The sequence below is a fragment of the Hippocampus bargibanti genome, linkage group LG22 (genome assembly GCF_051943395.1).
Source record: "Hippocampus bargibanti isolate YZ-2025 linkage group LG22, ASM5194339v1, whole genome shotgun sequence".
NCBI classification, from domain to species: Eukaryota; Metazoa; Chordata; class Actinopteri; order Syngnathiformes; family Syngnathidae; genus Hippocampus; species Hippocampus bargibanti.
Genome location: NC_142755.1, coordinates 2,036,564 through 2,050,881, shown reverse-complemented (window position 1 = coordinate 2,050,881; position 14,318 = coordinate 2,036,564). Strand labels below are relative to the sequence as shown.

The 14,318-nt window shown below is 42.8% G+C and overlaps 1 protein-coding gene across 2 annotated transcripts in view; it reads right to left on the bottom strand.

Moving 5' to 3' along the window:
- Window positions 1-14,318, bottom strand: part of grm8a (glutamate receptor, metabotropic 8a) — an 86,768-nt gene that overhangs the window by 2,051 nt on the left and 70,399 nt on the right. For both annotated transcript variants that reach the window (XM_088988710.1, XM_088988711.1), the window contains exons 7-11: window positions 8,949-9,152; window positions 3,441-3,580; window positions 1,422-1,568; window positions 804-1,225; window positions 75-441 (exon numbers count right to left, since the gene is read on the bottom strand). In XM_088988710.1, the coding sequence (XP_088844836.1) occupies window positions 75-441; window positions 804-1,225; window positions 1,422-1,568; window positions 3,441-3,580; window positions 8,949-9,152 (1,280 nt within the window). The remainder of the gene's footprint in view (window positions 1-74; window positions 442-803; window positions 1,226-1,421; window positions 1,569-3,440; window positions 3,581-8,948; window positions 9,153-14,318) is intronic.

Below are 14,318 nucleotides of genomic sequence, written 5' to 3'. Positions count from 1 at the left end.
TTTTTGGCTATCGGGCTGGCTAATAGCTATCTAGTTTGATCAAAAACCCGATCGATTTCCGATCAAATATTTACCCTCTCGGCAGACTGAGAAGTTCCGAAGAAGATGGGGATGAAGGCCAGCCAGATGATGCAGGTGGTGTACATGGTGAAGCCGATGGGCTTGGCCTCGTTGAAGGTCTCGGGGACGCCGCGGGTCTTGATGGCGTAGACGGTGCACGTGACCATCAGCAGAATGGAGTAGCCCAAGGAGCAGATGAGCGACAGGTCCGAGATGTCGCATTTGAGGACCCCCCGCGCCGCCCTGGGGTCTTGGGTCCGCTGCTCGCCGTAGTCCACCACCGTGTGCGGAGGGTCCACGGCGAACCACAGGAACACGCCCAGAAGCTGGACCGAGATGAGGGAGAAGGTGATGACCAGCTGGGAGGCCGGCGAGATGAATCTGGAGATGGCGACATTAGTTATGAAAATTAGCATTTTAGCGACAGCGCTAGTAGTACAAAAAACATCAAGTTCTTCATGAAGCTTCCTTTTCACCATCACTAGATTAAACTGTTGGGAGACACTTGACATCAATCACATCCGACATTAGCATTTTAGCTAAAGCCCTAGTAGTCACAAAACATCAAGTGCTTCATGAAGCTTCGTTTCTCCATCACTAGTTGGGAGACCCTTGATGTCAATCACATCCGACATTAGCATTTTGGCTACAGCGCTAGTAGTAGGAAAAAAACATCAATTGCTTCATGAAGCTTTATTTTCCCATCACTAGTCTAAAGTGTCAATCACTTCCGAGATGGTCACCTTGGCGCGGTGACCGACTTCTTCCCCTGCTCGAAGATGCGGTGGATGCGGTTGGTCTTGGTGAGCAGCGCCGCGTAGCTAAAGCACATTCCCAAACCCAAGAAAATCCGCCGCAGGGAGCAAACGCCCACGTCGGGCGCGGCGATCATCAGGAAGGTGATGGCGTAGCACAGGAAGATGCCGGTGAGTAGCACGTAGCTCATCTCGCGGCCCGACGCCCTGACGATGGGCGTGTCGTTGTAGCGCACGAAGGTGACCATGACGCAGGACGTGGCCACGATGCCCATCATGGAGAGGAACACCGGCACGGCGGCCCACGGCGAGTTCCACTCCAGCTTGATGATGGGGATGGCCACGCAGCCCGTGCGGTTGGCGTCGGGCCGCATTTCGTACGGGCACAGCTCGCACGTCAACTCCGAGGCCTACGACAGCACAACGGACCGTAACCACCCCTCGACAATCCCCAGCCAGGCTAACGTCACGCTTGATATTATCTTCATACTTTTGACAAAGCGATGCTAAACTAGCCTAGAATGCAATACCTTGGATGCTATGGCTAGATGCTATGCCCTAACCCTTTCGTGGGGGGGGGGGGGGGGGGGGGGGGGGCGGCTGTACCTGGTAGTGGTATCCCTCGCAACGCTCGCAGTGCCAGCAGCAGGGTACCCCCTTCACCACCTTCTTCCTCTCGCCGGCGCGGCACGGTAGGCTGCACACGGAGGCCGGCAGCGACGGGTCACCCGCCTTCCAGCGCATGGCCTGCACCTAGGGGGAGGGGCGGCATAAAAATAAAGGGGTGGGGGCACATTGGACGGCTTTGAACGGGATTTTCAAGTGGTGGTGCTAAAAATGACAATTCAAGAGCGTTTCTCATCCGCCACTTGTTCTGGAGGGGGGGGGTAATGACTACACACGCCCCCCCCCCCCCCCCCCCCCCCCCCCCCCCGTGCGTCAAGCGCGTGTGCGGCGAGTGCAAATGAGCGCGGTCGGGAGAAAACGTCTCGCGTCACATGATCGCATCTGACAGACGAGGTTTCTACCCTCGTTTGATTCATGTCTTATTCATTGACTCCCCCATTTTTAGGGGGGGGGGGTGTATGACGATCCCAAAAATAACAGTCCACAGGTTGAATTTCCCAACGACTTCAATTTGGCAGTGACAGCGATATATACAGGTAACATCCAACTTACGGCCAGAATTTAGAATTCAAATTGACCACTTAAAACTCAGAATATTGTTAGAAAAGGTCCTTTTCTTCTATTTTTAAAAATTTAAGTCTACACCTAAGTCTCTATTTAACATTTTGAATGGATTTCGACTTACGACCATTTTGACTCATGACCATTTTGACTTACAACCGTTTGGTCAGAACAGAACTCAGTCGTAAGTCGGATGTTACCTGTATATATATTTTTGGGTGGTGCATCATTTTTTTGCAGCCCTCATCTGTCCATCATCATTTGTCAAAAATCCTACTGGACCCTGGGCACCCTGCTCACTCCCTTTTCCAGCAACTCCCTTTAAGCAGGCGCGACGGATCCATGTGTCCTCCATACTTATTTGTCATGTCATGTGTATTATTAATATTATTGTCTTTTTTTTTCATAATGATACATACATTTTGTCCAATAAAGATGATTCAGATTTTTGAAAAATCTCTTTAAAAGTTTGTCACAAAAACTGGGGGGTGCACACTTTTGATACAACGTCAATATCACCTACTTCTGCTTAAAATGAAACCTAGTGATTGGGTGGAGGGGGACGAAAACAAAACATGCTCTGTCACGCTCGATTCGGCGTCCATCATGCGCAAAGCATTTCGCGCCCATTAGTCTTCTCATCTGTCATTTTTCATGTTTAATTTTTTTAATGAAGTCCTGTGTGGATTTCACAACCCCCCGAGTGAGTTTTTCGTTGGGCTTAACTCATTCGCTGCCATTCCTGAATTCATCCTTCATCGTGTTTGACCAACAGGAAGTGAGTCAAAATGCTAAACTGTTTCTCAAAACAGACAGCTAACGCTAAGCTGAATTGTTTTAACTCATTCGCTGCCATTGCCAAATTTGTTTGGGTTTTGTTTGGGTGCCGATAAAGCACTGGTCAGACTTCTTGGCAATGTTTTTTTTCTTCCTTCCACGAGGGGGCAGTATTTGCTTTTTGTCCATGTTAGTGCTTTGTGACAGCTTCAGCTATACTGTATAAATAAATATGGATGTACAGGTAACATCCGACTTATGACTTGCGACCACGACCTCCATTTTTTAAATTTTAATTCTACGGCTGGCACTGCAACTCAGAGTCTCTATTCAACATTTTGAATGGATGTCGACTTACGATCGTTTGGTCCGGTTCCATTTTGTACAGTCACCCCCATTTCAAGCTCATATAACTCCAGACCGATCTAATTTAGGAATTAACTATTTCTTTCCCAATGAAAGAAGATAGTCTAAGGTTTCTCACGCTGAATTGAATGTTTATGTCGCCCTAAAACTCAATGTTCTGTGGGTCCTGAAATTCGAGTGAAAATGACAAAAACCCTGGCACTGTAGCGGGCACCTTTTTTGCCCATCGTGTGGCAGTGAATGAGTTAAGAAACAAGTGATAAAAATACATAATTATCAATAAATCAATCTTACCTTGAGGTGCAGTTGGTTAGTCCATGATCCGATGACTCTGTACTCGGCCGTGGTGCCATTGGTGATCTGATACTGGAAAATATCGTATCTTCCCGGCGCGTCTCCGTTCTCGTTGAATACCACCGGCGTGCCGGCACTCCCTAAAAGAGAGAGAAAAAAATGTAATTACATGAAAAAAATAAATGATTGTATATGATGACTCCATAACTTTTGAGGCTTGGCTCGGCGCCAATAACCTTTATTTCTCATTTGGTTCCATTTCAGATGCCCCCCCCCCCCCCCCATTTTTTTTCTTCCGTGTTGCTTTTATGGAAATGCAATCCAATGGGACGGCGGACACAGAAGAAATCCAATTACGGTGTCCGCGCGGGAGGAAGCGGCGCTATTATGGAAATAAAACGCAAAGAGTGGAAGTCATGGATATGGGGAGGGGGACGCAATAAAAAAAAAAAGAAGACATGAAAATTGAGAAAGGGGTGTTAAAAGGCGTTTGAGCTTCATTGTGCGCAGTTTAAAAAGGGTTGACGGCCATGGAGCTAAAATGTCTCCAGCCGAGGTGGAAAGTGAAACAACTGTCTTGTTACCCTTTTCTAAAAAGACACATTTCAAATATTTTTCTTTAAAATAAAGACAAATAAAATATTTTAAATAAATATGTAAAGATATTTCTTTTAAATAAAGACAAATATTTAAAATATTTTAAATAACTATAAATATTAAAATAATTTTCTTTGAAATAAATATGTAAAATATTTAAAAAAATAAATATTTATACATATTTGTAATATTTTTCTTTTAAATGACGAATATTTAAAATAACAATTTATAAAAATTACAATATTTTTCGTTTTAAATATGTAAAATATTTTCAATAAATATGTATAAATATTTTTAGAGAATTGGGCTCCTTTCAAAATCAGAGAGGGATGCATTTGGCAACACCGCCACCAGATGCTGAGCATTTTGTTTTGCTAGCCCGCCCCCAATCTCTCTCACAACTGGCTACGAGTTTGCGTCGACATTTCCGCCAAGGCCTTTCAAGCGTTCTGCAAACACGAAGCCTGAAAAACATCATTCAACACTGTCGCAGAGGCAAAGTGTACAAACACGTGTCAATCATAGCAATTTTCTCCTAGCAGCGGGACAGAAGTAGTAAGAAGTAAAATGTCAATCTGAGGAATGCGTATTAAAATATACACGACGGCGACTGAATCTGGCGCTTTGTGATGGTTTTTTGACTTTGACTCGCTTTCTTATCCATTTCATGCAGCAATAAAGAGAACCTGGAGCCTGATAGGTTGTCATCTGTAAGTCGCGGCGCCGCGGCTAAGTCCTCATCTCACGCTCGCCACTTCGGAAGGTCATCGTGCTCACCACGACGGCGCCAAATAAAAGTGTTTTTTTTCCAAGCGATTCTTTCCTCAAGTTATTACGAACTGCATTTGTCAAACAGGCCATCCATCACCTCCCCATCTCCACTACATTATGGCCGCCGGTTTTACTTCTTGCGGCTCTCGGCGAGGTCAGATTGCTACGCTCCCCGCGGGTCATTTTCTGCGCGCGGCGAGATCATTAGGTCGCGGTCAAGTTCATCATCTCCAAGCAAATAAATTCCGCCATTACTGTGCTGTGCTCACCGCCTCCCTCAGGTCATTACGAGTAGCCTCGCTTCATCATCCGCCAGCCGCTTGCAGTCCCCCTTACCTGCTCCCCAGCCACCTCATGACCTCCAATACCACCCAGGTTACTGTGTAGCCTCTCTAATTAGTCAACGCCACTTCCCTAAGTCGGGGTCCATCTCGTCTCTTCAGGGAGACGTGACCTGGCAAACTGCATAGAAAGTTCTCGTCTTAACACCCAACTGAGTTAAAAAAAACCCAAAACCATTACTTTCAACACTTTGCACCTTATAATCTTGTATACACTTGCTAAATTAACGCAATACCAAGTTGCTCCTTTTTTTACGGCGGACTTGACAGTTGATGGGGCGTAACTGTGACGTCAGCGTGACGAAAATGCGGCGTGCAACTCGAATCAACGCATTGAAAACATGCATGAGCTTCTCATCAACAAATAAATACAAATGGTGCAGTGGCAAACCACAAGCATAAACGCAGCTTTGATAGGTCAACAAAGCATTTCGCCAACTTTTTCGTATGCTTGTTCGGATTACGCTAGGCCCAATGCTAGGTTCATACGCGGTGCACCAAGCCATGCAAGTTAGCTTGTTAGCATTAAGGTAGCCGCATTGCTTGGTTCATACTCGGTGCACGGAGCTAGCGGTTTCAGGCACATTGCTTCACAAAACGATTTCGGACATTTATTTTGAAACCGCAAACTTACAGCCATTGCTTTCGGAGATGTGCAGGAAAAAGTTTGCAACAGGACAAAAGGCGCACGTGGAGCTTGCACGACGTTTCTTACCCACAATGCATTGCGGTGAGTACTTCCGGAACTGGATGTGACGTACCCAAAGCCAGGTCGTTGGAATATTTTTTAAATGCAATTATATTTTTGCACGGAATAACATGAATGAAGATGTTTCATAAAATAAAAACATTATAAAAATAATTTTATTCACTTTTAACCTTGATGAAACGCCGTTGAAACTTTTCGTGTGTCCACAACGCATTGCTATGACAACTTCCGGCACGTCACCAACGCTCGCTCGCTGGAATATTTTTTAAAACAATTATATTTTTTGCACGGAATAACATGAATTAAGATGTTTCAAAAAAGAAAAACATTATAAAAATAATTTTATTCACTTTAAACCACGATGAAACGCCTTTGAAACGTGTCCTGTGGGCAGAACACTGAGTACTTTGAAAAACGCAATCACCCATTTTTTTTATTTTCAATAATAAATACCCTCGGCGAAACAGTTTCACTCCGAAATATGTTGTAAGGATATTTTAAAGAGGTGTTTTTTACGTCGAGGTGAACACGACGTTTGCTACCTGCAACGAATTGTGATGACGACTTCCGGAACACGTGCACGTCACCAACACTCGCTGTTTGACATATTTTTTTAAACACAATTATTTTTTTGCATGGAATAACATAAACAATGACGTTTCAAAAAATAAAATATTCTAAGAACTTTTTTATTCACTTTTCACCTTGATGAAACACCTTTGAAACTTTTCGTGTGGGCATCACATTGAGTATTCTGAAAAACGCATTCAAACATTTTAAAAACATTTTTAATGATAAATACTCTTGGATAAACAGAGTTACATTCCGAAATATTTTCCAATAATATTTTAATTATGCTTTTTTACGTGTAGCTGACCATGTAACTTCTTTTTTTTTTAATCGTGAATGAACAAACACGTCAGCTCATAATGGAACTCTTCACGTGGGTAATGCGTCGGTCACAATGAGACGCGACACAAGGAAGTGACGTCCAAGGAGCGGAGTCGAGTGGTGCATTCAGGTACACTCAGTTTGGTCGACACCCCATTTTCGGTTGTAAACCAACGTGTATAAAATTCCAAAATCCGAAATATGGGATCGAAAACAAAGGTTGCACGTGACTTTTGGCTAAAAAAAAGTTCAGTGCAAACATTAGCTGGTGAGTCATTGGCGGTTCTGAGAAGCAAAGAGAGACGGGACAGAATGTAAACTGGAGCTAAATAAGGACGCTGGCGAAGGACATTGAGGATGTCTCGAGGAGAGATGAGGAGGGGGTGCGGGGGGGTTCATTTTGAAAAGCCTCCGTGGAATATGCTCAGAGCGAAGCGAGACCAATGGCAATTCACAGTGCATCCACTTGTGGGTTTGCTTAAGTGACATTTTGAATATCGTTCGACAAACACAACGATCAAATAGGTCAAGAATCAAGTGAAGGCAAATGTATTATTTGGTGCACTCGGGCTTGCTATGTAAAAGGCAGACCTAGCCTGGTGAGTGACGTGGGTGCCAGACAATGAGAACGAATTGGCTGGCTGTACGTTTGCAGCGTGTTTTGCTAACCTGAGAGAAGTCGTTCAAAGGGGGTCAAGGGAGGATATGGCGCCACCTACCCACGACCCCCTAAGCTTCCAATAACGGAAAAAGACCCTCTTGAGCGCCAAAGAGTGCAGATCAAGTCCCAGTCGATAGACAGCGGCGAGTCCCAAATCTCTTTTTTTCCCCAGGAGACGTGTTTTTTTTACTTATTTATTTATTTATTGTAATCCTCATCATATGAATTCCTCCCTTGGTGTCTTGTTAACTAAACAGGGGGGGGGGCTATCGTTGCCACACAATGCATCAGGGATGCAGGAAATGAATAGTTGGCAGAGCGGGCGGCATCATCTTAGAAGGGGGGTGGGGTGTGGGGGGTAGCATCGGCAAAGAAAACATTCATAAAAATATAAAAGCGGCTGATATGATTTTGGCGGAAATGAGGGAGCCCAATTAAAATTGTCAGGGGGGAGGTGAAATTATAATGGGTGGGGGGGGGGGGGGGGTGATTCATCACCTGCACTGAGCCAAATTGGAGCTATTAATACGTCTACTCTATTTTTTTTTTTTTTGCTTTCGTGAGTTTTTCAGATGACAGTGAGACAATTTGGAATGAGTACACTCGGGAGAACTCATTTAATGGCAATTATATGTCCAGACGTCATCTTTATTTCTGTTTCTATTCATGATACAAACACATGGCTCAGTGTAATGCAAGAGATAGTGCCGGCAGTCTTAAAATGACATTGTGGGTGCAATGATTGGGAGTCGGCAGTCCAACAAATGAAGTGCCAGGGAATCCTGTTAGATTTCTAATTGCGCTACAGCGCTTTCATTTATTTCAATCAACTGCCTGCGACGACGACGGCGGGGCAGGCAGGAGGAAAAAATGTTTTGTTTTTTTTTCTCACGCCGCATACCCGTATACAGGGATGAATGGCTTCTAATTATGCCGGAATATATGGAACGCGTCACACCAAGGCGACAACAAAGCCGGATTCATATTTTGCCTTTAATTGTCTCATCACCATTCAAATAAATGAATACCAAAAGTTAGCGTATTTGGCTTGTCATGGCGCTGCTCTATTTTGGCAGAAATTTGAAGTAAATAAATAATAAATAATTATTAAAATAATATTTTAAATATATATATTTAGAATATATATTTTATTTGTATATATATATATATATATATATATATATATATATATATATATATATATATATATATATATATATATATATATATATATATATATATATATATATATATATATATATACAGGTAACATCCGACTTACTACCGGTTCGACTTACAACCACCTGTACTTACGACCAAGTATTTTATTTAAAGTAAAACAAAAATTAAATATATATATATTTATTTTTCTTCCAAATATATATATATATTTAACATTTTAATATATATATTTAATAATATTAAATATTAAGTGAAAAATCTTTTAAACATATATTTAGAATAGATATTTTTCCCTTCTAAATATATATATTTAAAACTATTTTTTGTGTTATTTTTAAATATGAGCTCTCACTCACCGTTGAAGCTGACAGCACGAATGTGGCCGAGAAGCTCCTTTCCATCGATGCTGCTAGCCATGCGCGGGCACAGTCCCGGGTAGCCGTGGCAGAATTTACGGTGCATATGGTGCAGCGCGTGGGCCATGGCGTATACGGCGTCCATCACAAATTGCACCTTGCCCTCTTGCTCGTAGCTGGAGTCGCGACCCACCTTCTCCAAACCTGAATCAGAAATGGAATCATGGCGGACGGTCATGAAAAAGGCCGAACGCGGCGGGCCGTAGGCCGTGTTTAATTATGAATACGGTATGTGAGAGGCAAAATAGCGACACAGTGTACTTTAATGAAAAAGTAACCAACCTCCTAACCCCTCACGGTCAATTCACGCAGTCGCAGGTGAAAGAACACGTCGAGATCCTCCCGTAATGGCCTTTCCATGTACGGGGACGAGTTCAGGACATTCCTTAACGTTTGGCCGCGCTTTGAACCCCCGTTTCCTACGGCAACCGTTTCTAATCTCGCAGTCTGTTTGGCCGTTGTGTATAACGCGCATCGAGTCGGCGTGCTAAAACATTTACAGGCTGTTCAAGTGCTCCTATGGACGAGGGTTTTTTTTAACCTGCGTCACTATTTCAGGACGAATGGTTAATAATTAAGCGTAGAAAAAAATAACAAATAAATAAATAAATACATAAATAAATGTGTAAATAAATAAATAAGTGCCTAAATAAATACACAAATAAATAAGTAAAAAAATCAATAAGTGTGTGAATAAATAAATACATAAATAATTGTATAAATAAATACGTGTGTGAATAAATACATAATAAATAAGTAATAAAATAAATAAATAAATAAATGTGTAAATATCTAAATAAATATATGTGTGTGTAAATAAATAAATACATGTAACACAATTGGAAATGGATTGTGTCATCCTCCATCAATGTTGCCATTTTAAACTTTTAATTGAACTTGTCATAATTTTTACTTCGGCTTACTGAGGAACGGCGACTTTATATTTGTATGTGCTATGTCGTATTATTTTACGTTAATTTTTCAAGCGTTAGAAAAATAAAGATGGATGTCAATCAATCTGTCTGTATTATATTTTCCATGAAGCACATACCAGCAAAATACATCTTAAAAATCGTTTGCTCTTTACATAACATTCAATTTTGTCTTCCCTTAATGTTTTTAGAAAGTGAAATATTATAGAGTGCCACAAAAAAAATGTTAACTACTGGATTTGCATGTTTTTATAAGAACCCGGAACCGATTAGGGCTCTTCCATTCATTTCAATGGGCGAAGATGTTTTGAAGCCAAAAGTCTTAACATGGCTTCCAAAATTGAATCCCATCACATGTCAGAAACACATTTAAACACAATTTCTTATTTTCCATTACATTTAACACCTCACAAACCATTTCAGGCCACAATGGCAATTTTTTCTCGCCACCTCTAACGCAACCCCCCCTTTATTTCTTTTTAAAGCGAGTGGCCACCGCGGGCAACGGAATCCAAATTCATCTGTGCAGAGATGCATTAACAATAGCAGAGCCCCCCCTCCCTCCATCCACCCCCCTTGTCCCTGCCGATCAATACGAGCGCCGACGAGGCATTAATAGGGTCCCAGAGAACGTAATCCGGTCGGCGTTTTTTTACTACATGATTTGTATGCACGACATTTGACGGAGGTCTGCTTGTTAAAAAAATATATGAAAAAATTACAAGGAGGGGCAAGGGGGGGGCAAAATAATTGATGACAGTGTGGGCCTAAAGAATCACACGCGCCAGTCGTGTTAGATTGTAACCTTTCAGGCGTTGCTTTTAAATTCGATTAGCTGCCAGGAATGCAGAGTACGACTGGATCGGAGGCGCCGCGCTTGACTGTCGGTTTGGGTGACACTTAAGTGAATCTTGCCGCTCCACCTGGAAGCAAAGTGTGCCTTATCGTTTCGCGACATTACAGTTTGGTCATAGGTGTCCGGTGACAGGAAACGCCATCTGGATCGAAAATTTGACAATGTGAAGAAACGTGAGGGAGTTACAAAACTTCAATTTCTATGAGTCTGAGTGTGCATAAGCTCCATTTGTGCCCCCCCCCCCCCCCCCAAAAAAAAAAAAAAGTCTCCCTCGGGATGTTCCTTGAGTTAAGTGTGTCGCTTCAGGATATTTTCAGAGGGAATTTATTCCGGAATTGAAAATATGACATAGAGCGCCAGTCCCAAATGTGTTCTGTTTTTTTTTTCATGCTTGGGTAACGATAAAGCACTGGTCAGACCTCTGCCAATGTTTTTTCTTTTCCATAAGGGGGCAGCATTTGCCTTTTGTCAATGTTAGCACTTTGTTCCAGCTTCAGCTGTTGTTAAAGCGCTGTATAAACCAATATGTATGTATTGCATTGTATTTTGTGCACCTGCCCCATTTCAAAGTCATATAACTCAAGACCCATATAATTTAGGAATTAACTACTTCGTTCTGATGAAAGAAGAACGTTTTAGGTTCCTAATGCTGTGTTGAATGTGTATGTCGTCCTAAAACTCAATATTCTGTGGGTCCTAGAATTCGGGTGACAATGACGTTTTTGTCAGTGTCACTCCTGGCACTGGAAAGGACACATTTTTGCACATCGTCTGGCAGTGAATGAGTTAAAAGTGGACGGTTGACGTTTTCAATGATTTGGAAAATCAATGTTTTTTTTCAGGGGGTAATGATAAAAGTAATACGGTTCAAAGTCACTATCTGGACTGCCGCAAGCGTGCGCACTAAATGGCCAACGGCTGATTTGCGCCGCGTTCAGCAAGCGGTGGCGGAACTGTGAATGGGCTCCAAAAAACAAAGCTTTTGAGACCGCTGGCTAACACATGAAAAAAAAAAAAAAAACCCTCCAGCTGGCTGCCGCGTGACATGGCGAAATCGCTAAGCTAATTATCCTAACAGGCCATGAATAATGCCAAACAAGGGGTTTGTTTGGGCGACTTGGCCGCCCGAAACACACAGCTGCCATTATCGGGGCAGTGCAGCTCGCCATCTCTTAAGAAATGGAAGCTCCAGAAATGGTCAAAAATCCCCAAAAGATATTAGCTACTCTACTCTGAGGCTAAAGAATACATGCTTGTGACTTGTGGGCTATGATTATTATTATTAGTGTTATTAAATCCATTGCTATATTGTTAGCTTGCAAATGGAGTAACCCTATTATTGGTTAGCATGAAGCTAACGAATGATACCGCAAAATGCAATGGTTTTAATTATATTTTCCGTTGTGAATAGCCTCCGCGGAAATGAAATTGCCTTGACACGTCTAATTCATCTGACCCCAAGAGACAAAGACGCTCATCGCCGCTGGCGCCCGCCAAATAGCGCTGGAGTCATCTCCCGCGACCTTTCGCCACTGAGCTGTGAAAGTAACAAACGGCCGCCATTCATTCCCACAATAGTCCCGACCGGTAGCCCAGCGTCGTTAATCCGTGTTTTCGCAAGAAAACGCAATCGTGCTTTGAGAGGGCGGCTAAATGAGCGGCGCCGTGACGAGCGGCGGCAAATCGTCTGGGTTCGCGGTTTCTGGGCATTGCATCAGGTGTGCGTGTTCCAATGCGGCCTTACACCCACTCGCCGGCCGCTATCGGTCGCGCCTTGTCGCGTCCGCTCAACCGACGCTAAGGTATTATGCGGCGCTTGAGCGGATGTTCCGTATTTGTCGCAGGATTCAACGCGTCTTTGTGACGAGTGGGAGAGCTTAAAATAACCCGCTGGTAATATTGATGATATTGTTGTTGTAGCGTTGCCTGATTCTCCGTTTCTTTTCTCGGACGGAGAAGAAGCGCAACGAGGCCCGAGAGTCGCATTCAGCACGCATCAACGATCTTATCATCACTACCAGAGGCCATTTTTCTGTTTATTTATGTATTTATTTATTTATTTATTTATTTATTTATTTGGTATGATCAGTTAGAGCTTCTCTTCATCCACTTATTTGATTGGTATGGTCTACTGTTTAGGTAATTATAATGATGGCCTCTCGGAGGAGGCCATAAGAGGGAATGAAGGAAATAGATACATTTATTTAGCCATATTAAACATTGCTCTGCTGATGACCATTTTGTTTTTGGGAGCCTTTTACTGAGCGAGTTGCTTGTTCTGGAGCCACAAAGGGACATGCATCTTCTTGTGCCAGTCCCAAGCCTGGATAAATTGAGAGGGTTGTGTCAGGAAGGGCATCCGACGTAAAACTTGGCCAAAACAAACATGCGGATCAAACCTCTGAAGATGGAGGACACTGATTCGCTGTGGCGACCCCTTGAAGGGAAAAGCCGAAAGGAAAAGAATAAGATTTATTTGGTATGATTAGATTGATTAAAACGTGCAAGCGCCAATATGCAATCAGTGTCACGTGCATCAAATAAATAAATTTTAAAAATAATTCTGGAAGGAGTCGTCATGGGTACCAGTCACAAATTTAATGAGATCCGAGTCATAACTAGATGTTATTTTTTAATTTACATGCTTAATATTGGAATTGGAACCTAATAATCCAACGTAAATTTGTTTGGAAACGTTGGCTAGCATAGCATCGGTGTAGCAGTGGTGTATTTCTTTAAGGATTTCATTTTTAAACAAATAGTGGAGCATCACAAGCGTGTATTATTTACCCTCTGCCAAGAATGACATTTTATTGGTGGAGGGATTGGGAGATTGGAACAGATTAATCGCATTTTCATTCATTCGAATGGGGAAAGTTAATTTGAGAGTGGCGTGTTCGAGGGGCCACGGAACGATTTTAAACTACCTTGGAAAAAACAAATAAAGAAAGAAATAAAAATCATTGTTTTGATAGCATCGCCCTGGAAGCCATTAAGGTTTTGTTAGGTAAACTCATTCGAGGATGCAAAATCACGTCGGCGCCTTGATGGATGCCTTCACGGCCAAGCGTGCCAGGCGGCGTTTCCACCGGCGGCGCGCGTGATTGATGGCGTCGCGCTTGACGGGCCGACTAATGATTGGAACCCGTTTCTTAATTAAACATCAATTAGCTGTGCTAATTCAATTCGTACCTTCTCCAGTTTGGCCCATTAGAGATGCTAACCCCCACATGCTAGCTTTTTGTTTAGGGCACCCAACAAGGAATTGACAGTTTTTATCGTCAGGGTTACTTTCCATTCGATTTGCGGTGTTTTTGTCTATCCGGGAGGCTTACCTGCCAAGACAAAAAATGAATAATCGATGGCAGGGAGAACAAAAAACGAGGATCAGAGGCAGACTCGGTCGGATCAACTACATTCAAACGCACGACAGTATATCGATACGTGGCATCCAAGACGATAGTCAAATTTTCTGCGCTATAAAGCGCACCTGAAAGCATTCTATTTGATCAAAGTGCCTTA